Here is a 14,897-nt window from a genome sequence, read left to right as displayed (position 1 = left end):
AGCACTTATTAATCAAGGTAGTGCTTAAAGTCACTGACCATCCCAGAAACAAGTTAGTTCTCTATTTCACACAAAACAGAGCTGGTGGTTGGTCATTTAAAATGTCAGTCAAATCATCAGTCTAATTCTCCTCTCAGTAATCTGACACCAAGTCTCTCGAACAATATCTAAACATCTGACTCGTCAGATTTTAAAGAGTGCAGCGACGCCATAAAACGTTTATTCTCTCAGCTCATTTTCTCTAACGAACACCATCATGTTTAATCTTATTTATATTACAGAGATGAATAAAACATTACCGGTGTAAATTAAAACAAAAATGAGATTTAAGTCACGCTCTCATTCTCTGTCTCTTTTTTACACTCTTGTACACACACACACAAACACACCGGGAGCTCTTTTAGGGCTCCATTTATATTAATATTGTTTATTTTGATCATTAATAAGATTTATAAAGATTTTTTTAAACAGCTGATTCAATGGCTTCAGGCAAACACTGCTAATTACTAAACTGAACATGGGTTAAATAAGACCTCTAATCCCCAAATATTAAGACTGGTCTTATTGATTTCTGATAAAAGGCTATTTAATTTCTCTATGTAATACTCAGAGACACACACACACACACACACACTTCTGCTCCTCTTCTTTCACAGCTTTTTTCCCCAGCCTTTCTTGTCCATCAGGGCATTAGTGAGGAGGTGTGAGATCTCCAAACAAGGCAAGCTCACACATGCTTAAACACTGGGGGGCACACACACACACACACACACACACACAGCAGGAACCTTACATCAAAGTGTGTAACTGAGGCTGTTAGAGGTGAGAGTTAACCATGCTAAGGGACCACTTACCCTCGTCTCTCTCTCACACACGCATGAACACGCACACACACACGCCCTGAATGACCCTGAAGGGTGTGATCATTACTTTTCATGATCATGTCAAGACCACTTGTACTTACAGAAGGCGGGTGTAAACAGTCGTATTGTTGCCGAGACGGATCGTATCCGTGAGAGAGATCAAATCGACTAAAGGCCAAAGATTCACTCCCCTGGTGAATAATGAGGGACTCAAATAAGGGAAAATGATGATAAACTCATTGCATGTCATGTGTACGTGCTCATTTTTGCCGGCCCCTTCTTTTAATTATGAAACACATTTATTGGATGTGACTGAGCTTTAATAATTTTGCTTCTGTTTACAGAAGGTCTGCTGATGGGTGTCACTGTCATTAGACTCTAACATGCTCTGTGGTTAGGAATGTCAGGACTGATTAAAGTGATGGGTTCAGGTCATGGAACAAGCGTCACTGGTTCAGACCAAACGTCCTCATGCTGCGATCGGAGCGGCTTTATCATTACAGGTCTGGTTTAAGCTCTAGCGTACGCACGCATGCCTCGGCGGTGGAGCGAGTCGGGAGAACGTGAATGAAGGAGCTGTTTAGGGCAAAGCCGTAAAAGCAGAGATCTTCCCCACGTTTCATCCTTCCAGATGGCCAATTTCCATAATGACAGCGCAGCACTTCACACTGTCTAAATAAGAGTGTGTGAGTGCACGGGGTGCTCCTGTTCATGATGAAGAGGAGGAGAGGTTATGCATTCCGTGCCCTCTGAGCAAGTGAATAAGTTATAGAGGGAGAAGTGCGTGTGTGTGTGTATGTTCACGGCTGTGACCTCTGTGCCACGGTAAAACGATCCGCACTGACTTTCACCTCATGCCTTTGTGGGCTGTTACTCTTTGTTTACTGTTAGGTGCAGAGAGAGAGAGAGAGAGAGATGAGAGAGAGAGAGAGAGAGAGAGAGGAGAGAGAGAGAGAGAGAGAGAGATGAGAGAGAGAGAGGAGAGAGAGAAGAGGGAGAGAGAGAGAGAGAGAAGAGAGAGATGAGAAAGAGAGAAGAGAGAGATGAGAAAGAGAGAGGAGAGAGAGTGAGACAGAGAGAGAGAGAGGGACAGGGAGAGAGAGAGGGTGGTGGTGGTGTTGTATTACCAAATGACAGATTAGAGATAAACAACTGTTTGATTCCTGAATAAATCGTGATTCTCTTTGATGATTCTCTGACTTTTACACACAAATGCTCACACTTAAGTTAAATTCCCTTCCCATTTAAATCAGAGTTTTAAGTCTTTAATCGATTTAGTATTTTAATAAATTGAGATGTTAAGGAGACTTGTTTATCATTACACCACCTGTAAACAAAACAAAAAGCTTTCTCAAGCAAAGGAAATAAAGTTTCAGTGCCACGTTTTCATCACAATACGATGAAACCATTTAATACGATTACAGTAATGTTTGCTGATAAGTGCATTTAGTGACTTGACTTATAGCCACGTTCCTCCGTTTAGCCACGTTTTTTTTTTTTTTGGTGTGACATCCGTGACGACAAAGCAGAAAGCAGCCGAGCTGAGAGCGAGAGCGGCCGTGTGATTAAGTGGTGCGCAGGAGTCAGGCAGTGTCTCATAAAGATGAAGGAGAGAAAGAGAAAAAGTCTGGGAGGACGAGTGCTGATGCTGGAGTAGATAGAGAGACGTTTCCTGCCACCTCCAGCTCTCCTGCTCATCATGTCTCTCTGCATTCTCTGTTATATGAGACAGACCGGAGGAGCTAACAGAAAAGCCTGTCACTTCCATCAGCCCTCTGATGACCTGTGAGGCTGTGTGTGTGTGTGTCTGTGTGTGTGTGTGTGTGTGTATATATGTGTGTGTGTGTGTGTGTGTGTGTGTGTGTAAAAGAAAAAGAAAGTGGAAGGAGCAGGTACCTGGTACAATATTGTCGAAGCTAGCAGAGGCTAATGCAGAATCCGGTGAATGGAACCATGAAAGAATAAAAGATTTGAGTCTGAAGATGAACAAACTTAAAAGACAAACACTCACTCCCAGGTAACAGTACAGCACTGAACTGTGCTGTAAGTTTATAATTAAAACACACACTTGTTATAAATGCTTAACGTACATCTGAACTGAACACAAGCTGACGCATTGCTGTGACCTTCCAGAGACGGAACAATACAGGTTTTCATCGTGAGAAAGCAGAGCAGCTGGAGAATATGGGTGGTCTGTGAAATGGAGAGGTGTGCCCTCATTGACAGGGAACAGGAGGAGCTTCAATCTCTCTCTCTCTCATCCCTCTCTCTCTCTCATCCCTCCACCCCACACGTGCCACACGGAACGAGGCTTAGAGAGACAGCTTTGAAACAAAATGAGCTCCACTCCTTTGAACGGAGTCAATCTCAAACCCCCCCTTCCAAGACTTCCACAAATCCTCTTCATACACAATCACCTTCTCAACTCCACAGCAAGGTCACACAGAGCATGGATCAGGTTATGGGAGCCAGGGGGTTATAGCGCGGTCTTACGGGGCCAAAGCTGTGGGATTAGAGCTGACAGAGACTCCGACACGCCTCCAGCAGCGTTTTTAACACAGCGGACACATGGAAGTGAATATCGGCCACCGTTTTGTGCCGCCGTTCGTTTATGCACCGATTTAGATATTAGTGTCAAAATCTAGATCTGTATTAAAAACATTCAGCACGACACGTACGATTCACAAAGGAACCCTTTAAAGTGTCAAATCATTTACAAAGACCTCGTCAGTACAGATTAGTTTCATGAATATTTAATTATTGTTCTCATTATTTAAATATTTGTCTATTTACTGAAGTTACACGGCGTATTTCTGATTCAAACTGTCACTGGATTGTTATTATTTTGAGTACTTTCTTTTTTTTGAGTAAAGGTTTTATTATATAATAATTTAATCAAAATATAACGTCTCTGGTTAGCAGTGAGCTCTGCGGGGCGGCTACTTTACGTACAATAAATACATATTTCTAGAAATTAAAAGTATAGCTAAATAGAAGTAATATAAAAGTAAATAAAAGAAGTATAGCTAAATTTTGCTGTCATTTAGTTAGCAAACTTATATTTTGTTTCCTACAGGAAGGTTACATAGGAATATAAAGTAGATGATATGATGAGATGAGTAGAGAAAGAGTGAACAAGAAAACGACAGGATAGACAGACCAATGGACGGACGGATGGATGGATGAGAGCAGGTTTCCCCGAGGCCAGTACTTTTTCAGACTGTAATTGTGGGCACATGTTTCATCTTTTTCAAATTGTTTTGAGGCAAGCAGGAGGAGAGTGGTGCTCAGGCCTAATGGAGGCCTAACAGGCGTTTAAAAGCATCACAGGAGAAAGTAGAGAGCTGCTGGGGTTCACTGTGGGTGGCATTAATGATGCGACCATGCTAATGCTGCTCTAATGAAAGCCCTGGTCTAATGTTACACCGCGTTGGTGATCAGTAACCCTGCTGGCATGCAGGCACGCACATGAACGCATCATCACACACACACACAGCGTTTCTAAATTAACACTGTATTATCATTCATTCCAGCCTTTCAGTCTTTCAGTGTACACTTCAGCGGTCCTGTAGATGAAATTCCAAATTCCTTTGCTTTTAAACGGACAGGATGAAACGATCGATACGTGCTTTGATTTTTTTTTTAAATTTTTTTTTACACGGATTTATTCACAATGCCGCACTGAAAGAGTTTCCAATTAGCCTCTCCACCCGCTAAACTGACTGAAGCCTGGAGAAGAACGAGGTCCTAATTGCTCAGGGCAATCGGCAAGCTAAAGTGTGCAATTAGGCTTTTACTTTGATGACTCTACTCCACACTGTCATCACTTGAGGAGCTTCAAAAAAAAAAAAAAAAAAAAAAAAAAAAAAAGCCGAAATGTTTAGCCTACACCATCACAAAACTATTAAGATGCTTTCCAACCTGCAGCGCTAAACCTGAACGTGAGACAGTAAGACCACTATCAGTCAGAACCCTCACATCCTTCCTCCACACACAAACACACACGGAAACCTATTACGGAGATCTGAGCTGCTGTCAGACGGCTCTCCCATTCAAGCTTATCAGCCGTGTGCCACCGATGTCCGGAGCAGCAAACAGGCATGTGCAAAGCTTAAATAAAGCAGGAAGTCAACAGGCAGTGAGGCGTGGGCCGAGTCGACACGTATCGGTGCCAACATCTCAACGCCAAGAGCCCTCGACACTCTCCCCATCACTCTAACCATCTCTCTCTCACACACACGCAGACCACAGCTCTGAGTGAACACACACATGCCATGTTCAGACTGGTGGCTTTCGGTTTCACTGCAGCTATAATGGAGACCACTAACGGCAAGAAAATTGTGCAACACTTGTGGGAAAAAAAAAATACACATGTAAATTACACACTCTCTCACTATTAGACCTGTCAGGACAGATTTCACTAATATACTCACACCTTTAAAAGGCAAAGGAATTATATATACATATATTTTTTTAAATACTATATGTATGTGCTAATTAAATATAAATTATTTATTTTTTACAAGTTCTCAGTAGGCTTTGACTGAAGTCGCTCTTCGTCTCAAAGCTCCCAACCAAAGCCCACAGCTTTTATAAAGCACCACAATGCTGTTACACGACTCCTGATGTAGCGAGCATATGATATGATTCAATTAGGATTCAGCCTAACTGTGTTGGAGAGGTTTTATGTCATTTCAAAATGTGCACAAAGATAAAAACTGAGGTGAAGACAGCTGCTGTTAACGTGGATTTCACAAAACCGCGTCTCGTTTGTGACGTAAACGCACGGTGTAGCTAGTTAGCGTCATGCTTGTGGCAGTATAAACATTATACGCTCGGTAATATACGAAAGCACTGACGTACTAAATCGCTCGAGTTCAATAACGTACTTTAAGATCGAGCATGCACCGTTATCCCCTTTCTAAAATATCCTTTATATACTTTATCCAGAAACAGGTCAGTTAATCAACACTAACTAACTAACTCAAGCATCAACAAACTCAACAAATCATTGAAGTGTGTTTTTAGATTTCTTAGCAGCAGCACACAGTGACTTACCTGGAAACTGGTAGCTATAACTCGGGGCAAATCCAGTGTATCCGCGCCCATACGTGGCCACGATGTTAGGGTAACCTAAAGCACACACAGAGAGAACAACAGTTTAGACCGTTTCAGCCGATTTTGTTGTTTTAAGATCATTACTCATCATGCTAATTCCAATAATATCTGATCTGAACTGTATAACGATACGGTTTGTTCTCCACACGATAAGGAGCCTCATACGAGTGAATGTTACTAGTGAATAGGGTCGGGTATCAAAACAAAATCTCCCGTTCCGATTCCGGTTCCAGTTCTGCCTTACGAGTCCCGGTTCTGATTCCGATTCCATAATAAAAGAAATGTGAAAAATAATGCACAAGACTTAAACAATTCCATTTGTGTTTATTAATCACTCTTTAAATAGTGTAAACAGAACATTTCAATTCCTATCAATTTAAAGCTAAATAAATCCAACATCAAATTTAACATCCAGAATTACAACTTAGCAAAACAGTTAGCAATTTTTCTGAAGAAAAACTAACACGTCCGCTTTCTCTGTTAGAAGACGAGACCTTTCCTGGCTTATTGTATCTCCAGCTGTGGAGAAAACCCTCTCATAGGGGGCAGATTTGCTTCATTGTTGTAGCTTTGGAAATGCTGAAATCCACACTTTAGACTTTTTTTAGACATGTTTAACACAAAGCGAACCTCAGCACAGCAGTGTGAGTGACTGCGTGGTTCTGGTTCCGCTTAATAAACAGAACTTCTCGGTTCCCAACCCTACTAGTGAATGTCTAAACAGTCCTTCGTGGACACTCACAAAAACACAACATTCTTCACAGTGAGCCTGTGATAAGGATCATTTTCCTGTCCATTGACGTTGACAATATGACGACGTTGTCCTGCGAGTTACTGTATGTCGTCCCACGCCGTCCTCCCGTTTGTGGGTTTTAGATGAGAGTAGCAGCCCTCAAACTCTTAAGATTTACTGCCAGCAGTTTGGCTGCGATAAACAAGTCACATTAGGGATTTTAGGATCGATGATCTGAACTCATGGTTAGAGAATTCTTTTGCAACGTGCAATTATTGTCTGCAGCAGTAAAATCTGGCTCACAGTTATACCGCTAAAATACAGCTTACAGGCACAGAACTAAGCTCCACCCCGAGCTGGAACAGAGCTGCTCAGCCCTGTCCCTTTCCTCAGTAGCGAAACCAGCAGCAGGAACATCGAGGAAGGTGAATCCATATCCATGTATTTATTATAGCTGTAGTTCAACTTGCAGGCAGCAGATGGAGCTTCAAATACAAACAGTTCCTTTTTCAACTGCTGTCTGTAACGGACAGTCCTGAGAAAGTGAACACACTCTGTACAGTCTATTTATAACGTCACTGATACATCACCAAAGTTCTCTTCTGGACTGCTGATCATGGTGAGTTGAAGTATAGAGAAAAGAACGAGACCAGAAAGAAGAGCCAGAGAGCATGAACTAAACCGTGCATTTAGCATATCGGCTTAGACGTCGTACACCGTCGTGCACCGCGGCGTCACCGGACGCACACAGATATTACAATGGTATGTTTGCAAGCAACTGCGAAGATCTTCAATCAGAATGCGTCACGAGGGAATTTCTCCACCATCTGCTCTCCTTCTCTGGTGCTGCCGAGAGACGTGGCAGCGTTTCTATTGCTACTCCGGCAGATCGGTTATTCTTGGCCTGGTTTATTACTTTTTTCTTTTTTTTTAATTTTTTTACACGCTTTATTGATTTTATGTTGTCCAAAAAGAAAAACTTGGATGCAAAGCCTAGCAGCGTGTGAGCAAGTAGGAAGTGTGCTAAATTAATTCTTTCAGACAGACCTAGCACTTTATAAACACATGCTTGAGTGTGTGCAGCATTCTGACACATGCATATGAATTGTGACAGGGATCGTCGTCACTCGGGAAACGGTCACGGCCAGACGAAGGAGTCCAGAAAAACCCGGAGCTAAATGGTGTTTAGTGTATCTGCAGTATTCTAACCCTCGGGCTGTAACCGGTGACATTTAATTGAGGTGCAGGGGTGCAAAATTGGCTCAAATGCATAGCGTACAAAGACCAGCAAATGTGACGATTGCTACAGGTGGAATTTTGCTAACCCGCTGTGGCGAGGCTATCTGCATAACCCAGGGTGGTTCAGGACTAATAGGCCTCAGTGGGGTTCGGGGAAAAAGAGTGTGTCCAGCATGTTTAAGCGTGACACACGGGAGCTGCCCTTTCAGGATTAATCTTTGTTAATCAAAGTCTCGCTACAATCAATCGCTAAATTGGTCTCGGGTCAGAGGAAGAAAGTTCTAGCTACAGCATTAACCGAAAGGGCAAAAACAGTCGATGCTCAGTTACAGAGTGACTGGTCCAATCACTGCAATGGGACTGTTTTTTCCCCCACTCATGTTCATCCTACTAATGAATGCTGAAACCAGTTTATTGCTCCATGACAAAGTCTGATTAAAATCGCAGTGTGAACTGGAGGATGTGCTCAGTAGGGGCAATGCAACGAAGCAGAGATTATGTACCGGTGTTCAGGCCATTCATATGTCAAAATAAAACAAACAAACAAACAAATAATCGCACAAATACCAAAATTATATTTTACAGTCAAGTTGCTAAATCTCAAAAGCTGTTCTTCACGTTCATGCAATTCTTTAATCAGCCGATCATGTGGCATCGGAGCAACGCAAACGTCATGCAGATATGAAAATGAACAGAAGCACGACATGATTATTTTATTGTAGCAATAATAAATAACTGGCTGATGAGCTCATATACGTCACCCAGCCCTTGCCACCTAGATGCGACGTCTCCACCATGGTGTGTATTCGGCTAACTTTCACCTGCCTTCGCATTACGTACTCACAACGACGTGGCGACTCTGGCACTTATTTACTTATACAAGTTTTTGGCTAAAAAAACAATATTAGATTTTTAGAAACAGTTCAGATTTGCCCTGCTGTATGAACAAAGCCTTTTCTCAACTCATTTTTCTCCACTAATGAGTCACTGGCTGGAGAGATCAGTTGAGAAAGGAGATTCTGAATAGCAAGCAAAAGAAAGTGGGGAAAAACACTACGATAAAGGTCATGATGTTATTTACCCATCATGCATCAGGCAGCACCCCAGCATGGTGCGTGTTGGGTAAATAAGGTCTCTCGCTTCCTCTAGAGCGCCGGAGTCAGCTGCTGCTGCTGTCGCTTCTCCCTCCTCTTCCTGTTATTAATATGCATGCTAATGCACCTATTTTATGGCTCAACGGTTCCGATTCAGTTTAAAATCAATTATCCATCTGGTACACCCCAAACTCCGCACCAGCTCCAATGTGTATTAATTTCAGCAAACATACATGCAGCACAACACAATAAAGATAAATGGTTCGATTAGGACTGGTAAACAAAGGAGCCGGGGAAGGCGTTTTAATGAGATCTGGCATCGAAGGGAACCTACAGTTCCTTAAATAATGAGTCCTGATCTTCTTTTTTTCCCTCTCCTCCAGTTCGAATGCAAATTATACTAAGTTATGTCGCGCTGCCCTGCGCTTTCCAATTTCATTTAGATAAGCGAGAATGTGGATAAGTCTGGAGTTAATATTTTCACATGAACACTCCAAAGACTCTGTGTGTGTGTGTGTGTGTGTGTGTGTGTGTGTGTCCCACTCCTTAACAGCTCAGCATTGAACCGTAAGAACTTCTGAAAAGTTCACACGACATGTTAAAAGTTCACTGTGTCCAGATTGCGGGGAAAACTGGCGAGAAGAGGCGGCGCTGGTGCCATTTACATACTGCTGCCACCACGGCACTGTTGCTAAAACACATGAATCAAACTCTGTTCGTTTCAGGGTTCCTCCTCTGAGCCACTGCCCGCTGTGCTGCATTTGTGAGAGTGTGTGTGTTATAGGGATGACTATGATAAAGTGGAAGCTCGCATGGTGGCTCTGAAGCGGTGACGAGCTCCCGAGATTCAGCGGTGCTGTCATTAGCCAGAGCAGAGGTCAGGCAGATGGATTGGTGAGCCCCTAATAGAGCATTATCCCAATTTTCCTCCTCATTTGCTCTGGTAATGCAGCCTGTGCTCCAGTGGGCGCAGTCATACACCTTGTGATGCCCGGCCCCACCTCCACAGGCTCATTTCCATACGGGACGACCCCAAGCACAGGACCGCAGGCTGGCATGGCCCTGGCACATCACACCACTAATCAAGACTGACCTCACTTGTCTGGTAGATAATCAGCAATGTTCAACCTTATGTGTGCATCACTGCTGGGTGTAGAACCACGCTACAGACCCAGCTGACAATCATCTTATTAAATATAGACGTGAGTGGGATATTCACCTGAACTGCTCGACCCATCAGGGTTCTAGTCTGTGGATACACCTAGACTCTAGTGCAGATGAAGTTCAGGCTGTAAATACTGCCATCTCCCTGTTATTCTAGACAATAAGTCATTAAAAGATGAGATATGGATTACTCACTCAGCATGCCCATTCCCAGCATGAAGGCGTCCATGGTGTAGGGCAGACCTCTGGCCCTGCCCCGCGTGCCCGGGGGGAACATCACCTCTTTGGGCTGGGCCTTCTTACATTCTACCTGTAGACACAAGACACAGCTGTCACCAACAGCACATCTTCATGCTCACACATCAGCTAAATGAGTCACATCAGGTTTTAAAACTTTAGTGATTCCTAACCTGCCATCATCAGAATTACAACATAAAGACTTATTTCCACATTTCTGAAACGCTTTCTTATTAATATCACTCACACGTTTCCGGTTTATTAGAACTTACACGGGTGTTAAAATCCTTTGTGTTTTGGAAAGAGACTACAGTAACCTAATGTACAGTAATGGCAAAGTCATGATGTAGACCATTATCTATCTATCTATCTATCTATCTATCTATCTATCTATCTATCTATCTATCTATCTATCTATCTATAGTCTGAAATACTGGCAAAAAAAAACTAGTGTGTACTGTACATCCCTGTTACAAAACAGCGCCCCCTGATGGATGCATGTAGCACAATATAGCAACATACTATTAGTCAACACGGTATTTCTGCCCTGTTTACTTCTTCAGCGCTGCTCGTGACGTCTGCTTTCCTTTGTGTCGTTTTATTTAAAGCGCTCTCCCGCAGGCTTGAAATCGACAGGCGGATATCACCAAAATATTCCTCTCTTCCTCTCCACCTCTCTCTTTCACTCCCCGTCTCTGACTGACACTTTAGCTCTGACCACAGCAGATGTGTGTGAGCTCCGAGTGTGTGCATGTGCTGTCACAGAGGGACAGGAGGACAGACGCCTTTCTTTTCAGCCGCGTGTGTTTAAACGTCGCTAAAAGAAAAGACCCATACACGCAAGTACGTCGTACGCACAGTAGACGCCACTGCAACCGCGGAGAGCGAAGAGAATCACGTCCATCCATCGAAGACGGATAAACGTCTGCGTACTCGTACGCGAGTGTGTTGGTGCTGAATAACGCTCTTTAAAATTACACTCGAACTTTAACGACTTAAAAGATTAAGTGCTGAAATGCATCTGGTTTTTTTTTGTGGGGTTTTTTTTTCAATAAAAGATTTAGATTGATATTCATGTATGCAGTTTTTTTTTTTTATAGTTGCTGATATTTAGCTGGATCTTAGATATAGGCTGCATAGAGTCCAGCACCATACAAGAACAGAACAGGGGCCTTTATTATCGCCACATATACATTACGGCACAGTGGAATTCTTTTCTTCACATACCCTAACTGAGGAGGTTGGGGTCAGAGTGCAGGGGCAAGCTATGATATAGCACCCCTGAAGCAGGGAGGGTTGAGGGCCTTGCTCAAGGGCCCAGCAGTGGCAGCTTGGCTGTGCTGGGCCTTGAACCTCGATCCTCTGATCAACAACCCAGAGCCTTAACCAGTTGAGCTGAACTGCCCCAGTACAAGGAAACATGTAGTAATGAACAAAACAATACCAGTCAAGTGTTTCTGAACACATGGGAGTTTTATTACAGTCTTGCACTACTGTCGATTAAATATGGAAATAAAGTGATAAATAAAATCCCTAAATCTTTCTTTACTGTCCAGTCGCTGACAATAATGGGACTTTTATTAAAGGCACTAGAGTTTGGTTAAATAAATGAACCGATATTTCATCCTTAGTTCATGTTCACCCGTTTTTCAGAATTTAGATTAAATTTCACTTCAGGCTGCTGAATAGGTCCTGATGAGCAGCGTGTGCTAAAAATTACATGTATTTGTTTATTAAGACACACAAAAAAACTCCCAAAAAGTTTCACGTCCGTGTGTTTCAGCAGACTTGCGTAAGGCGACTAAAAGTAGACATTGGGATCATACAGTATAAAACTGTAAATATGATGAAAATTCAAACATCATTGGAGCTGTGAGATTCGTCCTGACAGCTCTCGCGTGTTGTTCTCATATCTATGCGAGCTTGTGACAGGAGTCTGCTCTTTGGTAGGCCAAGCTTGTATTCGCTGAAAATGTCTGCTGCTCCGAGCCGCCCTGCTCTGCTGCAACGGTGATCGACTCGTCAGCCTGCCTGCCTTGGGCCTGTCCATCTAAGGGTCTAAAGGCTGCTTGCTCGCTCGCTCTCTCTTTCTCTCTCGATTGCAATTCACAATTCATCTCTCCTTAAACGTCAGAAAAAACTGAGGCCAAGAGACAGTTGTTGTGTAGGAGAGCCCACAACCCCCCTCCCCTCCCCTCCCCTGCTGACACTCATCACACCGACACACTCAGCATTCATCCGGACAATCAAGGAAATATTTTTGGATTCAATCAGAGGTCAAGAAAGCAGAAAAAGAAAAGGAGGTGATCGCACACATCACACAGGAAAGAGAGAGAAGAGGGTAGCGAATGTTTACTTAGTGGGTAAGAACTCAAGAGGCTCGATAACACCACGGTGCGTTCCTGTTAACGCCGATCTGATGGTAATGATACCTCTGGAAATCAACACCTGGAAATCAACACCTGGAAATGCAGAGTCACCGGCTCCAGATGCCCTCCTCTGTGCCACAAACACACAATCTTTTGGTTGTTTCTGATGCCCCGTGGGCCAAGTCCTTTCCATTTAAGCACACAGCTCTCTTGATCTCTTCAGGATGACAGGCATTTGCAGAAAGCTGTGATTTTTCCAGCAGAAACACACAAGGCCTCCTCCAACTCTGAAAGCAATCCATAAAAAATGTGTGTGTGGGTGTGTGTGTGTGTGTGTGTGTGTGTGAGTGAGAGAGACCTCAGGCTGCTTTTAACCCAAGCAGGTGCTGCCACAACCTCAAATTTCGTATCAAGACGTCACAGCAATAAAAAATGTAAATCTACGGTTCCTTAAAGATACACATGACTGATCTTACAAAAAGACACCGTTATGACACAGAAAACTGCTATGCAAAATATCTAGCTGACAATCCAGTCTCATTAGCAGCCGCAAACCTTTCAGAATGAATCAGTATGGCTTCTAACCGAGAGACATGATGTCGGATTAGACTTTCACGTTGTGCTTGTTAAGGAAACAAGCCCTAAACTCCATCAGTGCTACTTCACTGCTTGGTCTATATGTAAGGGGTGTGTGTGTGGGGGGTGGGTGGGGGTGTGTGTGTGTGTGCGGTGGGGGTGGGGGGTGGGTGGAAGTAAAGTCATCAACAACAGTGTGAAGTGATGTAGCATGTTGCGTAACATGGTTGTTGTGCTTACACCAGAGACTCCGTCCATAAAATAAAATAAACTCATCACATGATTTTATGTTACTATAGATTTCAATTTCTTCAAATCCTTTTGACCAATCGGAATCAAGCATTCGGTGCCGCCTCCTTCCTACCGGAAAAAAAAATGCTGTTTTCTACTTTTGTGCAGCGTCGACGTTCAGCGCCGAGTATTACATGTAAGATTTTTTTTTTTTTACCCTGCAAGGAGTGTCAACATCAGCTATTCCTGTTACACAGAGGGCACACACACGTTTGTTATTCCTGCAGCGAGAGGTTAAAAATGAGCCTCTGGATGGGTGGTGAGTAGGAAGGACCTCCATGGATGCTGTGTGTGTGTGTGTGTGTGTGTGTGTGTGTGTGTGTGTGTGTGTGTGTGTGTGTGTGTGTGTGTTATTAGACTGCTCAAATGTCCCCTTCAAGTGGCGATTTTAGCGTCCCATGTGAGAATATGAGCACAGGCTTGGGGACAAGATGGTAAAGCACTGATCCTTTCACACCAATGTGGAGAATATCGGGAGGCGTGGCAGTCAGGCAGAAAACATCACTCTGGGTGGGAGCTGTGAGAGAGGCTCGGCCGGTTCGGGTGGTGGAGAAAGAGAAGAAAGGAAGGGAGTGACATTCAGTTTTCCCACTCAGCTGCCACGCTGCCAAGCAGCCCACAAAAGTGCCAGTCCACCACAGCATGCTGATGATCACTGACTGGAGTCCATCTGCTTCAACACACCACCACAAAAGCACCACTGAGCACATACTCAGCACAACAGTCATCTAACTAGAGCTTATTGAATCTGATTGGTCAGAGGCTGTTAGTTTGTTATGTTATTTTCTACAACGCTTCTCTACAGCGTCGGATGGAATTTAAACGTGTTTATTAACGCCCTCGACGTGACGACGTTATCGTTTCTATCGTAACAGCTATGGTAACAGGTTTGATCTAAGATGTACGACAAACAACATTTCTTGGAAGGAGTCTCCAGAGTCACAGCTTTTTTTTTTTTGGTTTTGTTAAAGGGTCGTCATGGTACAGCTAACGTCTCAACGTACGACATCGTTAGTCGATCAGAATACATCATGCAGCAGATGGAGATATTTGGTTGGTGGACTGTGGTGGACCCCAGAACACTGCCGCACCTGATCCACTCGTGTCAGCACCGCACACTGAGAACGACAAAAAGATCCAGCAGCACCTATATATCTGCTCGGCGGTGTTTCTCCAATTAACTGGTGACTATAATAGTTAAGAGAGCTCTTAA

At 43.5% G+C, this 14,897-nt stretch overlaps 2 protein-coding genes across 20 annotated transcripts in view; one reads left to right on the top strand and one right to left on the bottom strand.

The window, feature by feature from the left end:
* The window catches only part of akap1a (A kinase (PRKA) anchor protein 1a), a 75,301-nt gene extending 72,640 nt beyond the window's left edge, over window positions 1-2,661 (top strand). Inside the window, exon 15 of the transcript XR_007138870.1 lies at window positions 2,393-2,661. The gene's annotated coding sequence lies outside the window, so the exon portion shown is untranslated. The remainder of the gene's footprint in view (window positions 1-2,392) is intronic.
* The window catches only part of msi2a (musashi RNA-binding protein 2a), a 216,697-nt gene that overhangs the window by 33,221 nt on the left and 168,579 nt on the right, over window positions 1-14,897 (bottom strand). For 10 of the 19 annotated variants that reach the window (XM_047805133.1, XM_047805136.1, XM_047805134.1 and 7 more), the window contains 3 exons: window positions 10,407-10,521; window positions 5,922-5,996; window positions 2,760-2,789 (listed from right to left, as the gene is read on the bottom strand). In XM_047805133.1, coding sequence (XP_047661089.1) covers window positions 2,760-2,789; window positions 5,922-5,996; window positions 10,407-10,521 — 220 coding nt within the window. The remainder of the gene's footprint in view (window positions 1-2,759; window positions 2,790-5,921; window positions 5,997-10,406; window positions 10,522-14,897) is intronic. The other 9 variants (XM_047805137.1, XM_047805143.1, XM_047805146.1 and 6 more) reach the window with 1 other exon arrangement.

This window comes from Tachysurus fulvidraco, chromosome 20, assembly GCF_022655615.1.
Source record: "Tachysurus fulvidraco isolate hzauxx_2018 chromosome 20, HZAU_PFXX_2.0, whole genome shotgun sequence".
Classification (NCBI taxonomy): Eukaryota; Metazoa; Chordata; class Actinopteri; order Siluriformes; family Bagridae; genus Tachysurus; species Tachysurus fulvidraco.
Note: the sequence above shows the minus strand (reverse complement) of the source record. Positions and strands in the feature narration are given on the sequence as shown.